At 37.4% G+C, this 16361-nt stretch overlaps 1 protein-coding gene across 1 annotated transcript in view; it reads right to left on the minus strand.

Annotated features, from left to right (window-relative positions):
• agmo (alkylglycerol monooxygenase) overlaps window positions 1-16361 on the minus strand; it is a 79679-nt gene that overhangs the window by 29915 nt on the left and 33403 nt on the right. The window contains exons 4-10 of the mRNA XM_038279588.1: window positions 12616-12719; window positions 11930-12025; window positions 6918-6984; window positions 6730-6795; window positions 5884-5963; window positions 5370-5504; window positions 899-1015 (exon numbers count right to left, since the gene is read on the minus strand). Coding sequence (XP_038135516.1) covers window positions 899-1015; window positions 5370-5504; window positions 5884-5963; window positions 6730-6795; window positions 6918-6984; window positions 11930-12025; window positions 12616-12719 — 665 coding nt within the window. The remainder of the gene's footprint in view (window positions 1-898; window positions 1016-5369; window positions 5505-5883; window positions 5964-6729; window positions 6796-6917; window positions 6985-11929; window positions 12026-12615; window positions 12720-16361) is intronic.

Here is a 16361-nt window from a genome sequence, read left to right on the forward strand (position 1 = left end):
TTGTCAGGGATTAGGACAATTGGCATAATTGTATGCCATGAGCACAGTGCAAATATGGCTATCATATGGCACTCTTCTGTACAGTGATAAAGGTCATACATTGAAAAATGTTCATTAAATTTTTTTTCTCTTAGACATTGGAGAGGTGCATTTAAATGTTATAGAGCTAAACATGTTAAATTGGTGACCGTTTATTATTATTGTCTTGTTGCTGCATTTATTTTATCAGGGAAAACTAATCCTGAGTCGGTTAAAAGTCAGGGAATTCTGAAATTATGTAAGACTGTGGAAACCCTGTATAAAATAACTATGTATAATGATTCTCTAGAAAAGTCACAATATATTAATGGTATCATCTTGTATAAACATACCGTGACTCTAAAATAAAAGTTATTCATTTGTGACATTGACTTCTGTCTTGTGATTTATCTTAAGTTTTTAACCTGCCAAGTTTTTGTTTTAGATTTTTAACATTACAATTTATATTTTTCCAAGCACACAACAGTTTAAAGCAAAGTTTAATTTGAAAAGAATGTGCAGGAAGGATTGAAAAGCATGTTAACACGGTAATGTAGGCTTGAGTTCATTGTCTGACGCATGCATATACACACCAGGAACCTGTAAACTTAAAAAATACTGAATAACAAAAAACATTTAAAAAACAAACATGTTTCATTGATATATATATATACAAAAATGAATAATAGGAACTATATTTATCAAACATTATGCTGGGCAAGTAAAAATTGTTTCTGGGCAAATGAAATGTGAAAGTCACTTGCCCAAAGGGCTAGTGGTAAAAATCCTTAACATCAACCCCTGATGAGTAACATAAAAATCTATCAGTGGTTTAATGAAGCAAAGTTTTAAATATCATATAAATGGGAGGGATACCTACCATTTTGCTCTCAAACAACTCGTGGTAAGTCCACAGTACCAGCAGGAAATGAAAGGTCACATAAACTTGAAAAGACAGTGGCCAGTTGGGATCATGGGGTACCTCCTTTCCAGTTACCTGACCAAACAGAAAATAAACAGGTTTAACCAAAGCTCTATAAATATTTTTTCATGTCAAAATGTATCATGAATTTACATGTAAAGATACAGATGAGACCTGGACAACATTTATTGCCATTTTGTAAACACAGAGTGTATGCAAAGAGAATTTTTGTTTAGTAGAGCTCTCATGACATTTCCATTTCTTAAAGTGCAGCAGATTGGTATAAGATATGGAATAAGATATTTCAATATCAATTTACAGCATACATTTCTGCAGGGGTTTGATTTTTAATGTTCAACCTGAACAAACTGACTGACTGGTGGACAGAGGGTTGAACGAAGTATCCCAATTTGTTCTGAGAGTGTTCCTCACATTCCTTTGCTGCAAAGTTATAATGTATATGGATTAGGGTTCCCAGTATTTATTATATTGTTTATACTCCCATTGCTAAAATGAGTCCAGCATTGGGAAACACTCAAATTGAATTCCAGCTATCTCCATGTTTCAACAGAAAGTGTGGGAACGTTGTTTTTAAATCAGTCACCATTTCTATTCAAGTGTTGCATGACAACATGATGCTCTCTAGATCCAGTAAGCACATCCCTTAATCTAAAAATATTAAATCAATGTGCATCAGTATTTTTTCTATATTGGCTTGAAAAGAAATTCACACTGTATGCAGAAATAAAAGCATTTACTTGTCATAAAACACCTGAAGCATTATTTTAGATGGTTTGATGGACTGATGAGAAGTTAGAGACTCTTAATGTATTAGACTGATGGGCTGAGCATCTAGAGAAATGTTCTTTTCACTCTTTGGCTTGACTATTGTCAAAAGACTAAACCTTTTTCTCTGGTATCTACTCTGTTTGGCTCTACTCATTATTTAGGGTTTTCCACTTAGTTCCAATTCCTTTATTATTTCTAACCATTCAAGGATCCAAGTGAGCCAATTTGAGCTTAAAATGCATCTTCGAAATACCACTGGTCATGGATTGCCTCGGGGATAGTGTCACTACTTGAGCCAAGTGCACTGGTCCACTGTCACTACAAGCATGCTTGGTGCAAGGGATTGGTGTCTAGTCATTGAGTCGATGCAATCAGCTGGTTTTCCTTAGAGAGAAAACTTTGAACTATTCTCTCAGTAAAATACATATGTAAGGAATTGGCACTACAAAAATAAACTAAATTGAATTGGTATAAATCAGCCCTTTTCGTACAATACAGCAGTGGTGTCAAAAGTTCACACATTTGTTACTTAAGTAGAAGAATAGATACTGCAGTTTAAAAACACTCTGGTAAAAGTTGAAGTATCAACTTGACCTCTTTACTCAAGTAAAAGTGAAAAAGTATGTGCTCCAGAAACTACTTAAAGTATAAAAGTATAAAGTAACCTTTAAGAAAAAGGCCAGATGCCACTATATGAATTAAAAGCTCAATTTTTCGTCTATTTCAAAAAATTCTTTGAGATAGGGCCAAGGAAGAGGGAGGTCTGGTTGGTCTCCGTCTCCCGATACGCTCTCGCCTGTGTCCGACCTTTCAGACATTTAGACATGTTTTTCTGAATCCGACATTTTAGCATGGCATAGACAATTCATGTTTACAGTTTGAAGAACACCTGCTTGCTTCTGATAAATTCCTTTAACTAACCAATGAGTGTTTGCGTTATACGACTCATCCAATTACACTAGTTTTCACTAGATGTGGATGGCACCAATGATCCGCATTGGATGGCGCACATGACGTGAAATATATATTTAGAAACATTAAACCACGGGTAACTAATAAAAAATCAGTGGGGTCCGAATAAAGAAAATCAACCAGTAAATGTCAGGAGACATTTTTAATGATCTGTTACTTTAAACAGAATTTAACACTCAAATAAAGTGACATATTTATGCCTTCATGTTACACTGAATAAAAAAAAAAAAGATGAAAAACTAAAAATAGGAATTGCCAAATATTGCATCCTGTTCTATCTGAGAGGAGTCGACTGTTGTATGACTGTATTCCTGTATATCCATCACTAGTTTTTAGAATAAAAAGCTAGCAGATGTGAATAATCAAAAAATAACAGAAACACAATTATAGAGCATTCAGTATTGTAAGAAAGCCCACACTGTTTCTGAATAAATACATTATTGTATGAGTTACGCTCCGTTTTTGTCTCTTTCCTTGTAAGTCTGAAATGTCCCATGCTCCTGAATGCACAATTGCTGTCTGTCGCTCGCGAATGCATCACACTGGTCTGTGTAGATGCGCGTTTGATTTTCAGTTGAAGACAAAGCTTTGCAGTTTTAAAACCCACGTCGGCTAATCGCTGTTTATTGTTGTGTGTGAATAACAAGAGACTACAACAAATAAATCAGCTTTACCTCGGACAAAATCTTTGGATTTAATGTTGTTCATAACATCGCAGTCCGCTAATCCGTGACCTGTGCTTTAAACCGAAGCCAAGAGTAACGAGTAACGTTTGTTTTAAAAATGTAAGGAATAGAAAGTAAAGATACTTGTGTGAAAATGTAATAAGTAGAAGTCAAAAGTAGGAGGAAAAATAAGTAATGGAGTAAAGTATAGATACCTAAAATGTGTACTTAAGTACAGTAACGAAGTATTTGTACTTCGTTACTTGACACCTGTGCAATACAGTATTGTATGGTTTTGTTGAAACGACGATACAATGTTCCCCAAAATAACAGTTTGTCCCAATGCAGCTTTCGTTCAATTCTATTTCACACAAAAAAGAACAAACCGAATAACAATATATAACAAATAAATCACCTCTATATCCTGGCATGCTAATGCCTGACCTAGCGCCCTGGTTTTCAAAGTGGGTAACCCACCTGTTACAGCATGAACAATTTACCCCTCAAATAAAGCATCTTGCCAGACAACTGTGCACATAGTGATCAAACATATCACTCTGTTATATCCTAGGTTAGATGTGTAACTTATCGGAGGTTAGTTATAAAAGGGTATTATACACTAAATAAAAATATAAATGCAATAATTTTGTTTTTGCTCCCATTTTTTTATGAGATCAAGTCAAAGACCTAAAACTCTTCCACATACACAATATCACCATTTCCCTCAAATATTGTTCACAAATCAATCTAAATCTGTGATAGAGAGCAGTTCTCCTTTGCTAGGATAATCCATCCCACCTCACAGGTGTGCCATATCTGCAGTATTTAAATGTAACTCGATTGGCTCTAAGACACAAATACAGGCTTAAAATGTCAATAGCAGTTAATTTCATAATACTGGATTTAAATGTGGGAGAACAGCTGCATGTAATCACCAGAGAAGCCCTACTTCTTGTGCCATTTGTGCATAAGGACGCAAAAGAATATGCATGATGGAGAAGGGAACATACAGAATCCGCCTACATTTAGTAATTACGGCTGAAAATCTTCTGCATTGGAACATTTATGAAAACAGTTTCGCCTTTTAGCAAAAAAAATAGCTAATTTTGTAAGAAACAGTGGATTAAAATAGAAAAAGTTTTAAATATGACCTTAAATATTGAGCAAATCGTGTGTTCTGCTATGGAATTTATTGGCAGTAGATGCCAAACATCAACAGTCATGTTAGTTCAACTTCATAATTCATTCATAATTCAATCTAACTGTAAATAAAGCCCAAAGGGTTTATGATGAAACTGCAAAGAATAAAAAAAAGGCAGTCATGTGATCTGGGATTTTGCAGCGATCTTGAAGTACCGAACTTTTACATGTGGGTTTTCCCTACATCCCATCCCAGTTGTGTAGGTATTTCAGTCGTCTGCTCTGTTTATTCTCAACAACAAAACATGCAGGCAAACTTCATCTACTCATTCTCCTCTCTTACCTTTTTTTGCCCCATCAGCAAAAATCACATACAGAAAGCCAACATATTTAACTGAAATTTCAACATTTCCCAAGTGCAGAACTTTAATGGCTTTAAATGGATCGTTTGGATGAAAAGTCAGAGACGTTTTCTTTTTTTTTTTTTCCTTGTTCTCTTGTGCGGATAAATGTGTGACACCAAAGGCGTTATTTCAAAGCAAACCACTGAAGCATTCAACTGGAACCTTGATTTTTTTTTTCTGCACCGACACACACACATACACACATTCACAGTTTACTGCATGTGGTTTTAGTCCTGCAAACTCTGTTTAAAGACGTTATTGTGACGCCTTCATAGAGGCTCTGCAGCTTTTATTTCTTGTGGCAGTTTCTTGTAAAACTTGTAAAATATATGAATCCTTCAAGAAGGAATGTTCTGAGTCATCCAGGCCTGTGTTTTGTGTGTGTCAAAATGATTGGTAATGAAGCCTGAGGGCTTTTTATATATATTTTTTCGTGATGTGGTCAAGAATGTTGCAAACCTTGGGATTGTCGACGTGGTCACCAAGACGAGGTTTACCAGGTTTCCAGCTCGGGCCTTTGATGAAAGTTGACACTTTGTTGCTGAGTGCTTTGTAAAATTTGGATTTCTTCCACAAATATACATAGTAGTGTAACTGAAAGAAAAGAGAAACACAAGTCAGACCTCAGGTACAACAAAACATTTACCTTAAATGCAACCAAGCAAAAGACTGGAATAATTAATCTTGTACTGCAGCTTTTCGGATGTCATTAGGCAGAACATTGCTCATGCCGGGCTCTGCCAACGATGCAGCCTACAACACTAACATTCACCTGGCATTTTATTTTATTGGCCTCTTTCACTTCAGCTGGGCAGTTTGTTTGAACTAGAGCAATAATGTTATAGTTACAAAAAAGGCCCTGAAGCCAGCAAAGACTGAGCTAAAACTTCATTTATAGAAGGAGCTCATTTTCAGATGTGCTGCTTGACAGACGCATGACTGACTGTAGCCACAGAAACAAGGGAGGACTAACCTGAACATGGAGGATTTCAAACGTCTTGATGGGAAACACCAGGCCATATATGACTTTATCCGATTCTGCAGCAAAGGTACCTGAGAAAAACAAGCAGAGCAAGTGAAATTCTCAGAAAGTCTTTGGTCTAAAGCACTGAAGTACACTAGATATCTTTCCCAAACCCTTTGCTTTCATATTTATTTCCCCATCATCATTAAGGCAATAGATGATACATTTATGATTCGCAATAATAGTGTTTTTCAGGTTGTGTGGTTGTTTGAAGAGGACCCAAATGCAGAGACAGAAGCTTAGGTGGATTCTTGTGGATTTAGATTGTTTTAAAGAAGATAAAGTCCACAAACAAAATACAGATAACCAAAATCCTAGAGACGTCAGGGAAAACACACACAAGGGGCAAAGGAATGATTAAGAGCAAGCAAAGAGCAACTGAAGAGGAGGAGTATAAACGGGAGACTGAACAAAGACTATGTTAATCAGCAGATCAACAGAGGGTAAACAAGAAATACATAAGAACTCAAATACAACAAAGAAAGACTATAATAAGGCTAAATGGAAATAATACCAATGAAAACTCAAATAGAAAACTTAAACAGAACCAAAACCATGACAACTGTAATTATGTGACTGGTGTGAGGCTGAGGTAGTACACTTATAATCAGAAGTAAAAGCTCACTCATCAGAACTGACTTAGAAAATATAAATAGGCTGTAACAACACTTTTTAATCACATGTAATGTATTGCTTCGGGCTAAGATAAAGGGTAGGATTGATAACAAAAAAGTAATATGTAGGTTCAGCATCTCAAACTTTAACGTGAAAGAGAAAAATAATAATATGTCTTACCAAACAATCGATCCCAAACTATAAGAATTCCCCCATAGTTTTTGTCAATGCAATACAGGTTCCTTCCTGTTGAAGACACACTTGATGAGGTTAATGTTTTAAGGAGCATAAAGTATTTTATTCAGCAATCATCAATCTTCCAGACTTTATGACATGCTGGTTGTAGCTTGTAATAATGTTTGACTCACCATGATGAACTCTGTGATGTTTAGGGGTGTTGAAGACCCATTCTAAAGGCCCAAGGTCTCGGATTAACTACAAAAATATAAAGAAGATTTCAGACTTAGGATTTTTCCATACTTCTGAAAAAAATTGCTAGACTTTTTGTGTATAAATAAGGCATGTCCCAACCAGATTATCATATATTGGTCCAATATTAGCCAAAAAACTAATATAGGATTTTATATGTCAGCATCCAAAATCTCTGATACACTATATTGCCAAAAGTATTTGCTCACCTGCCTTGACTCACATATGAGCTTAAGTGACATCCCGTTCCTAATCCATAGGGTTCAATATGACGTCGGTCCACCCTTTGCAGCTAGAACAGCTTCAACTCTTCTGGGAAGGCTGTCCACAAGGTTTAGGAGTGTGTTTATGGGAATTTTTGACCATTCTTCCAGAAGCGCATTTGTGAGGTCGCACACTGATGTTGGACGAGAAGGCCTGGCTCTCAGTCTCCGCTCTAATTCATCCCAAAGGTGTTCTATCGGGTTGAGGTCAGGACTCTGTGCAGGCCAGTCAAGTTCATCCACACCAGACTCTGTCATCCATGTCTTTATGGACCTTGCTTTGTGCACTGGTGCACAGTCATGTTGGAAGAGGAAGGGGCCAGCTCCAAACTGTTCCCACAAAGTTGGGAGCATGGAATTGTCCAAAATGTCTTGGTATGCTGAAGCATTCAGAGTTCCTTTCACTGGAACTAAGGGGCCAAGCCCAGCTCCTGAAAAACAACCCCACACCATAATCCCCCCTCCACCAAACTTTACACTTGGCACAATGCAGTCAGACAAGTACCGTTCTCCTGGCAACCGCCAAACCCAGACCCGTCCATCAGATTGCCAGATGGAGAAGCGCGATTCGTCACTCCAGAGAACGCGTCTCCACTGCTCTAGAGTCCAGTGGCGGCGTGCTTTACACCACCGCATCCGACGCTTTGCATTGCACTTGGTGATGTATGGCTTGGATGCAGCTGCTCGACCATGGAAACCCATTCCATGAAGCTCTCTGCGCACTGTTCTTGAGCTAATCTGAAGGCCACATGAAGTTTGGAGGTCTGTAGTGATTGACTCTGCAGAAAGTTGGCGACCTCTTCGCACTATGCGCGTCAGCATCCGCTGACCCCGCTCCGTCAGTTTACGTGGCCTACCACTTCGTGGCTGAGTTGCTGTCGTTCCCAAACACTTCCATTTTCTTATAATACAGCTGACAGTTGACTGTGGAATATTTAGGAGCGAGGAAATTTCACGACTGGATTTGTTGCACAGGTGGCATCCTATCACAGTTCCACGCTGGAATTCACTGAGCTCCTGAGAGCGACCCATTCTTTCACAAATGTTTGTAAAAACAGTCTGCATGCCTAGGTGCTTGAATTTATACACCTGTGGCCATGGAAGTGATTGGAACACCTGATTCCAATAATTTGGATGGGTGAGCAAATACTTTTGGCAATATAGTGTATGTCATGCTTATAGAAACACTCTGCTTCTGTTAAAAGGTTATACAACTCATCTCTTAATTTTAGATGGGTCAGTTGTTTTCATACCTATTGCTATTGACTTTTGTTTCTTATTTAGGAATATGACTTGATCAAGCTTTTTCTATCATTCTGCGCCATAAAATAACTAATAAAAGTTGGTGCAATTTATTTTCATATCAATGGAAGTTTCTTTCTGTTAAAAGGGAGTTTTTCCTCTCCACTGTCGCTACAAGCATGCTTAGTGTGAGGGATTGCCTTCGAGTCAATGATTTGATGCTATCAACTGGTTTCCCTTTGATAGAAAACTTTGAATCAATTTGACTGTACGATCTGGAGAATTGTAAAATGGCTTGACATGCCATGTGTTGTGAATTGGTGGTATATAAATAATCTGAATTTAATTAAATTAGCATTGTCGAAAAAAACTATATATATATATATATATATATATATATATATATATATATATATATATATATATATATATATATATATATATATATATATATATATATATATATATAAAAAATAATATATATAATATATAAAATAAAAATAAAATGCTTTAAGCTTGTACTCCAAGATAAGATTTTTGTCCTCACTCAGCAAAAATTCTTATTAGTAAATTCTTCAGGCGTTTCAACTGTATGAAAATATTGTTGGTATCGGTGAAAGTCAAACACATCCATGCACTGCCCATCTTAGCACTTTTCACTGCAGAATAAATTCTAAAACCTGCATTATAATAGTATTTCTTTCATAATATTAAACTCAATCAGTCACTTTAGGTTGCAGCAGCCATGCAGAGCTTATTTTTCCCAGTTCATATTTCTCACTTGGACTAGGCTTGCATGATCTTATCTTTCAGTCTAGATTCATCTTTAGGCTAAACAAAATATCTCAATGATTCATTATTTCTATGTAATGACTGGGATCTGGCAGCCAAACATGAGGAGTTTTATCTTCAATGAAGGAGGACCACTTTACTTCAGCTCTGGAGGTACAGCCAATAGCATGCTTGTAAATTTACATGACATCAAGAAAAAAAAAAGGTATAAATTACAACCTGTGAGAAAATCGTGACTATTATGACCATTTCAACTAATAGAGCACTAAAACACGGAGAGCTTTCCAAATCCTCCTGTTCCCTGTAATGGTCCTGGGGATTGTAAAAGTGATATTCCCAGTCACTTTAAAGGCAGACAGAGCGGTTGTGCTTCTGTTTGGAATCTTTCATAAAATCTCATTATTTTTTATTGAACACAGGTTCTACACTGGAGTGCAGAGAAGAAAAAGCCGAACTTAACCGACAAATTGGAGCTGGCACACGAAGAGAGACGACTTTAAAGCCATTTCAGTTAAATATTAAGTCTGCTTAGCAACAGGAAATAGATGGGTTCATTCACTTAATGCCAGTGCTAAACTGTTCTCTAAGTAAATGCAATTTTTTTCAATATATGACTCCCAAATGTTAAAAACCATACTGTGTAGACAAGACCACTCCAATAAACAGAATAAAAATGTGTTTTTTAACCATTTTCCAGACTAATTAAAGGACCTGCCCATTATGGGACGGTTTGACGTGTTTCCCAAATAGCCCTAAGATATAATTCATCAGGATGACATTAGTACACTTTCCTGTCCAAAACACAAAATCAGCTGGATTACAGAAAAAATGGAAAGTGTTTTTTTTTTGTTTTTTTCCCCCCACTCTCTATCCTTCAACCACCCTACTGATAATCATTGTACCACACTGCATCATGACCACTGCAGGATTCTTGATAAATCCCTGGAGAATGCATCTATATATATTTGAAAGTTTTGGCACCTGTACCAATTAGTTTTAGCCTTTCTGCAGAAGAGCGAATACCATGAGTTCATCAGGTCATCAAAAGATGCAGGTGAAGGAGTTTTATATGTAGAGTCCAACTAAACGTTGAATGTGTAGTCGTAAAAAAGCCATATAAAACACTGCATGTGCTTTTTCATCTTTAAATCCTCCATCCTCTTTATTGCTATCATTGAGGCTTTACGTTCTATATAACATCAGTTGAATAAATTCTGTGTAAAATACCAAAGCTTGAAAAGTCTAAACGCTAACGCTGATAGAAACACACCTAATGTAAAGAAAGCGGGAAGGAGAGCTTGATCATCCTGTAGAGGAAGCTCATAGCCAACGTCTTAGAGTTACAGCAACGGATGGAAAGTCGATAGGTTGACTAAGCATATGTGCTGCTCCATAGTAATTGATGAGGTTCAGCTTAAAAATAGTTGGGAAACGACTAAGTAAAAGTCTAAGAATAATGGGTATGTAAGTTTACACCAACAGATCAGCCTGCACTTCAAAAAGAAAAAGTTGTTTTTTAATAAATGAAATCTGCTTCATGTGGGACTTCTTTCTGACTAGTTTTAAGCTTTTATTTGCCATAAGAATTTTAATGTTCCTCAACATTGAGATTTTGCGATTCAATTTATTTTACTATAAGTAGGGTACTGAGTTTCTCAGTTTTCTAAAACTCATTCAAATAAATTAGAAAAGCATGCCAAAGGATTATATCATGATAATAGAATAGAATATTAAATAATCTAATAAAAATAACTCCAATTGGGATAAGTTAAAAAAAAAATAAAATGTGGTTTATTTAGCATAACAAATGTCTGTTAGTTAATGAATTGATTTATGATAATCGCATTGATTTATTTTGCCTTACAGAAACTTGGCTGCGGCAAGAGGATTATGTGTGCATATGGAAGGAAGATCTTTTAGTTATTATACTTTTCTCCTGTGGAACAAACTACCAGTTTTAGTCCTTGAGGCAGACACCCTGTCTACTTTAAGGATAGGCTTAAAACTTTCTTTTGATAAAGCTAATAGTTAGAGTGGCTCAGATTATCCTGAGCTATCGCTACAGTTATGCTGCTAAAGGCTTAGATTGGTGGAGGACAAAGGGACCCTTTCTCATCATTCTGCTTTATTCTATCTCTTCTATCTCTATTCTCCCACTCTGCAGATTTTATTAGTTCAATCAAAAGTTATTCTCTCTCTATTTTTCTTATAGTAGCTTCATCTGGTCTGGTGCTCTTTGGCTGTGACACCATCCTAGAGAGAAATATATGTGTTTCCTGGATGGGGTCGCCTGTGGAGCTGGTTGCCAGTTGCCTTTTGTATCTTTGCTTCGTTCTGTATGTCTGCTTCTGTCTCCTTGAGCCCCAGTCGGCCTCGGCAGATGGACGCTCACACTGAGTACTGCTCGAAGGTATCTTTCTGTTAAAAGGGAGCTTTTCTCTCAATTGTTGCTACAAGCATGCTTAGTGTGAGGGATTGCCTTTGAGTCAATGAGTCGATGCAATCAACTGGTTTTCCTTAGATAGAAAACTTTGAATCAATTTTAACTGTATGATCTGGTTGAATTGTCTCTCTAAAGTGCTTTTAGATGACATGTGTTGCCAATTGGCGCTATATAAATAAATTGAACTTAATTGAAATTGAATAACAGTTACCTCAGTGTGGATCCAGAACTGGTAAAGAAGGTTTAACTGTATGTGAACAGCGAAGACAGACGGAGGAACAGCTAGAGCCATAGGAAGGTAGAAGATCTGAAGAGGGCAAAAGAGAGAAACAACATAGTCTGAATCAAACTATCATGACTGATATTAATATTACGAAACACATTTGTTTTTATATCATTCATCAGCTTTAAACTGAAAAGTTAAGTATTTGACTTCAGGAGGTGATCAGATAGAAATCAGCATCCTAAACATGTTTAGAGTTTCTGATCCCTTTACCAAATTTGTTTCTTCTGTTTTTCCTCTTTGTTTGTGTCTTTGCAAAAAAAAAATCAGTCATCTTAAGGAAAATATATGGCGGCTTTTTATGTGATTGTGTACTTGTTCTTACAGTATTCCGTACATGCACAGGATGAACTGGAGTCATACCCAAATATTTGCAGTGTAATACATGAAGGTAGTAGGTATCTAGACATCACTTATTGCAGACTTAGAAATATAGCATATTTGTGAAGTTTTTTTTTCCATAATAATGGAGAAACCTGTCATCTTGTGCTGCAGTGTGAATCACTAATTTATTTCACAATGCTCGGAGGAAAGGAGAAATTGATTTTCTAATTAATCATTTAATAACTCCTACCTAAATTATTGGAATTGCAGAGAATAAAAAAGTTTCTTACCCAAGAGGTAAACTGCTGGGTGAGCGACTGTCTGAGTGCAGTGGTCAGGTTATAGTACTCCGAACTGTGGTGAACCTGGTGAGCAGCCCAAAAGATGGCCACCTCTAAAAAAAGAGAATCACACACAGAAAACATTGAAAGGTAACACATAAATGAGTTTATCAGTTCATTCACACTCAGAAGTGTTAAAGGGAGGAGAGCAGCAAAGTAAGTTTTATATGAAACCCTTAAAAGTGATTTATCCCAACAGCCCTACTCCTTCCCTAGTTGAGTAACTGTATACCTCCGGCCTCAGAAGGAGTCATTTTAAAAACACTCCTGGCCAGCTGTGCTGAAAAGCTGAAGGTTGAAACTGACTGCCCATTCAGGGGCTGGTGGAGGGGTTTGAGCTATTATGACTACACGGCTATTTGGCTACAGTTGGTAAGCGTCCAGCTTGATGTCCCAGTGCTCCAGTTTGCATTCCTCTGCTGTGTTGTGATACTTGCTGCATTAATATATCGGTGTTACACTTCATTTTAACATTCAACGGGAACATGCTTGTTAACTTTCACTGGATCCTCAAGCTGTTTCCGGACCACCCCGTCTAGCTTGTGCTTTTTGGCACCTTCTATCCCACTTCTGTTTCTGCTGCTGTCTAAGAGAGAGCCATAACTTTCAACTTATAAACCATAATGCCAAACTTTAACTTTCAGAAATATTTCAATACTTGGGAATAAAGTAAATATTTCAGATTTAAGCTTTGAGCAGCAATTCTACCAGTAAGGTCTAGATTACCAGAGAAGTTACACCCAGTAAATAAATGATGTATTTGTATACAGCAGAGGTCTTCAACAGGGGGTCCGCGACCCCTAGGGGGTCCGCAGAGGTACTGCATGGGGGTCACGAAAGTCTTGGTTGATTACTTTTTTTTATATTCTCTCCTGCAATTTTTTGCACTAATTAAAATGTCTTTAAATACATATTAACATGAATTCAACAGACTGTAGTAAACAGATAAATGGAGGCAGAAGATGTCTTTCTGTCATCAATGCTCACATTCAGCGACACACAGGAGCTCTTTCAAGCTGGGCACCGTTTCATTCACAACACCTGTCCCATCAACCAGGAAGCAGAATCAGAAATACTTTAATAATCCCAGGGTGAAATTACTTTCGTTACATGACTCCATATGTAATAGAGTGACTATAGGACCAATTGGAGAGAACACTATTTCATACAATATATATAATTAGGGGGTCCCCGCTCCATCTCGCAATCAGTTTGGGGGTCCTTGGCATCGAAAACGTTGAAGACCCCTTGTATACAGGCGGTAGAAATACCGACTGGTCCAGCTAAGAACCACTGGGAGCTGAACCCACTGAGGACAATGGAGATAACATTGAAGTTCTGGAGTACAGTTAGAACTACAGAGGTCATGGTGCTCCTTCTGCTACCTGCACAGGTCTAGGACCAGAAAAAGGACCATACTTTTGGTTCTTGGCTGCTTTTTGTGTGACATTTAGAGTCAGATAAGAGTAAGAATCTCAACGGCAAAAAAGACCAGACAATAACAAAGGGACACGTTACAGCCAGAATTATTATCTACTCTCTTTTTCTGCTCTTTTTCTAATTTTATCCCTACCACCATCTTTACATGCCATGTTTTCTTTTAGTTATTGATAAAAATTAGTGCTGTCAAAATTATCGCGTTATTAACGCGTTAACGCGAGGCCATTTTAACGGCGATAATTTTTTTAACGTGAGATTAACGCTATGTGGTTTTATGGTACAATTTTTCCAAGTACATCCCGCTGCAGCCTGCGGGAAGGCGGGGCTATTTTCCCCCAGTCTATGCATTTCTCATAGGCTTCTAGAGCGGAGCTCCTCAAGGGAAAAAGACGCTCATACACTGGGTGACGCTAGTGCCTTTTCTTTAAGCCCCACCACCAACAAACAAGTTGAGTGTAGTAGCAACCTGAAATACGCTGAGAAAACTGATTACTGAGGTGAAGTGGAATCTCGTAGCAGCACTCTTGCCGTCTGTGTACGCAACAGGTCGGTATCGCGTGTGTGTGTGTGTGTGGGTGGGTGTGTCTGTGTGTGGGTGAGTGGGTGTGTGTGTGTTCTCATTTTTGTTAAGAGGCTGAAAAGTAACTTTCTAGAGAGCATAGACTACCTTCATCTAGTGATGTCGGTCTATTGATTTTGATGTATTGATTGAAAATTGTTCATTATTACCTTGGTTAATTAACATCTAATGTTAACTCTACTAAATTTTATAGCAGTAGGGTAAAATGCTTGTCTTTGTTCAAAAGACTGTATTAACTGTAAAGACTGTCTTTTACATCAGCCTGTTTTCAGGGCCTTTTTTTTGCCTACATATTTGTTATTTTTTGCTACATGCCTCCCCATCTTCTTGCCATATGTTTCTATGGCATAAATCAGTATCTGTGACCTGTTTTCATTTTAAAAAAAGAACATTGGCACAAACCTAGCCTGTATGTATTTTTTTGTATGTCATCGAGAGTATTTAAATGATTTTCAATCAGGAAAAAAATGTGCGATTAAAATGCGATTAATCGCGAGTTAACTCAGGCATTGATGCGATTAATCGCGATTAAAAAATTTAATCGATTGACAGCACTAATAAAAATGAAAAGTAATGTCTTGTTTTTCCACAGACAATTGGCCAATTAAGTTTATCCTGATTCTGTCTAACTTTTCCCACTGCCTGAATGTACATGTTAGGTTGAAACTACTTTTTTTTTTTCCAGGACAGCTCGGCGAGTACTTCATCAGTACATAATGCCAGGCACATCATGATGTAGTGCAAGTCACTCACTCGCCGTGTGACATAGACCAGTAAGCAAAGTCACATGAGAAGTCATTTAGCCTCACAATCAGCCAAGACCTGACTTATGATGTTTGTGGTGAAATAGTGACAAGTTGTGGAAATACAACAACCTCGGGTTAAACCACAACACAAAATATCTGGTGTTCATAATGAAGTGGACAGGAGAGGAAAGCACTACTTGGGGTGATGTTGCTGTAAGGACAAGACAGTGGTCTTGGTGCTTACCTTGTCTCAGGCAGGTACAGATGGAGAAAATGTGAAGCTTTAGACAGAAATAAGTACAGTTACTGTGTGCTTGGTTTGCAAAAAAATTATAATTTAAAGTGGATTATATGGATTAGGCACCATTAATATCAGTGATAAACATGCTATGGTAAAATTTGAAAACCCTTGTTAAAATAGTTAAATAACAAAGTTTTATGAAAGTTATTTACACTCAGTCCAATGTTCTCAGACAGTGTAATTTATACTTCAAAAGGTAAGTTTTGTATTTTGTTCAGTAATTGTGGCCAGTGCGGTCAATGGTAGTTTCAATTAGAGCCACTAAGTAATATAAGACCATTAGATTTTTTGGGAAATTGATCAGAGACATTCTGTGTATTTGCGCACCCTAACTATAATACACTCAGAACTTAGGACCTAATATTCAAGGCAAGACAGACGGTGGGACGATTCAACGCTTTTGTTGAAATCAGGACGTGTAATGTGGATCTGTAGCGGCTGCGGAGGGAGGCGGGGCACCGCCCATCAGTGACAACTCTTGTTAGAGAGAAACAGGTAAGTGACAATGATAATCTGAAGGAAGATGATTATCCATGTGAGTCAAATAGCTGGTTTAACAGTTCAGTCCATCTCCTTAGAGTGAGGTATGATCCAGCCAATAGACTCCCAAGGAGATGCGGCGGCAGAC

The sequence above is a fragment of the Cyprinodon tularosa genome, unplaced genomic scaffold (genome assembly GCF_016077235.1).
Source record: "Cyprinodon tularosa strain WSP-4 unplaced genomic scaffold, ASM1607723v1 ctg151, whole genome shotgun sequence".
Lineage (NCBI taxonomy): Eukaryota > Metazoa > Chordata > Actinopteri > Cyprinodontiformes > Cyprinodontidae > Cyprinodon > Cyprinodon tularosa.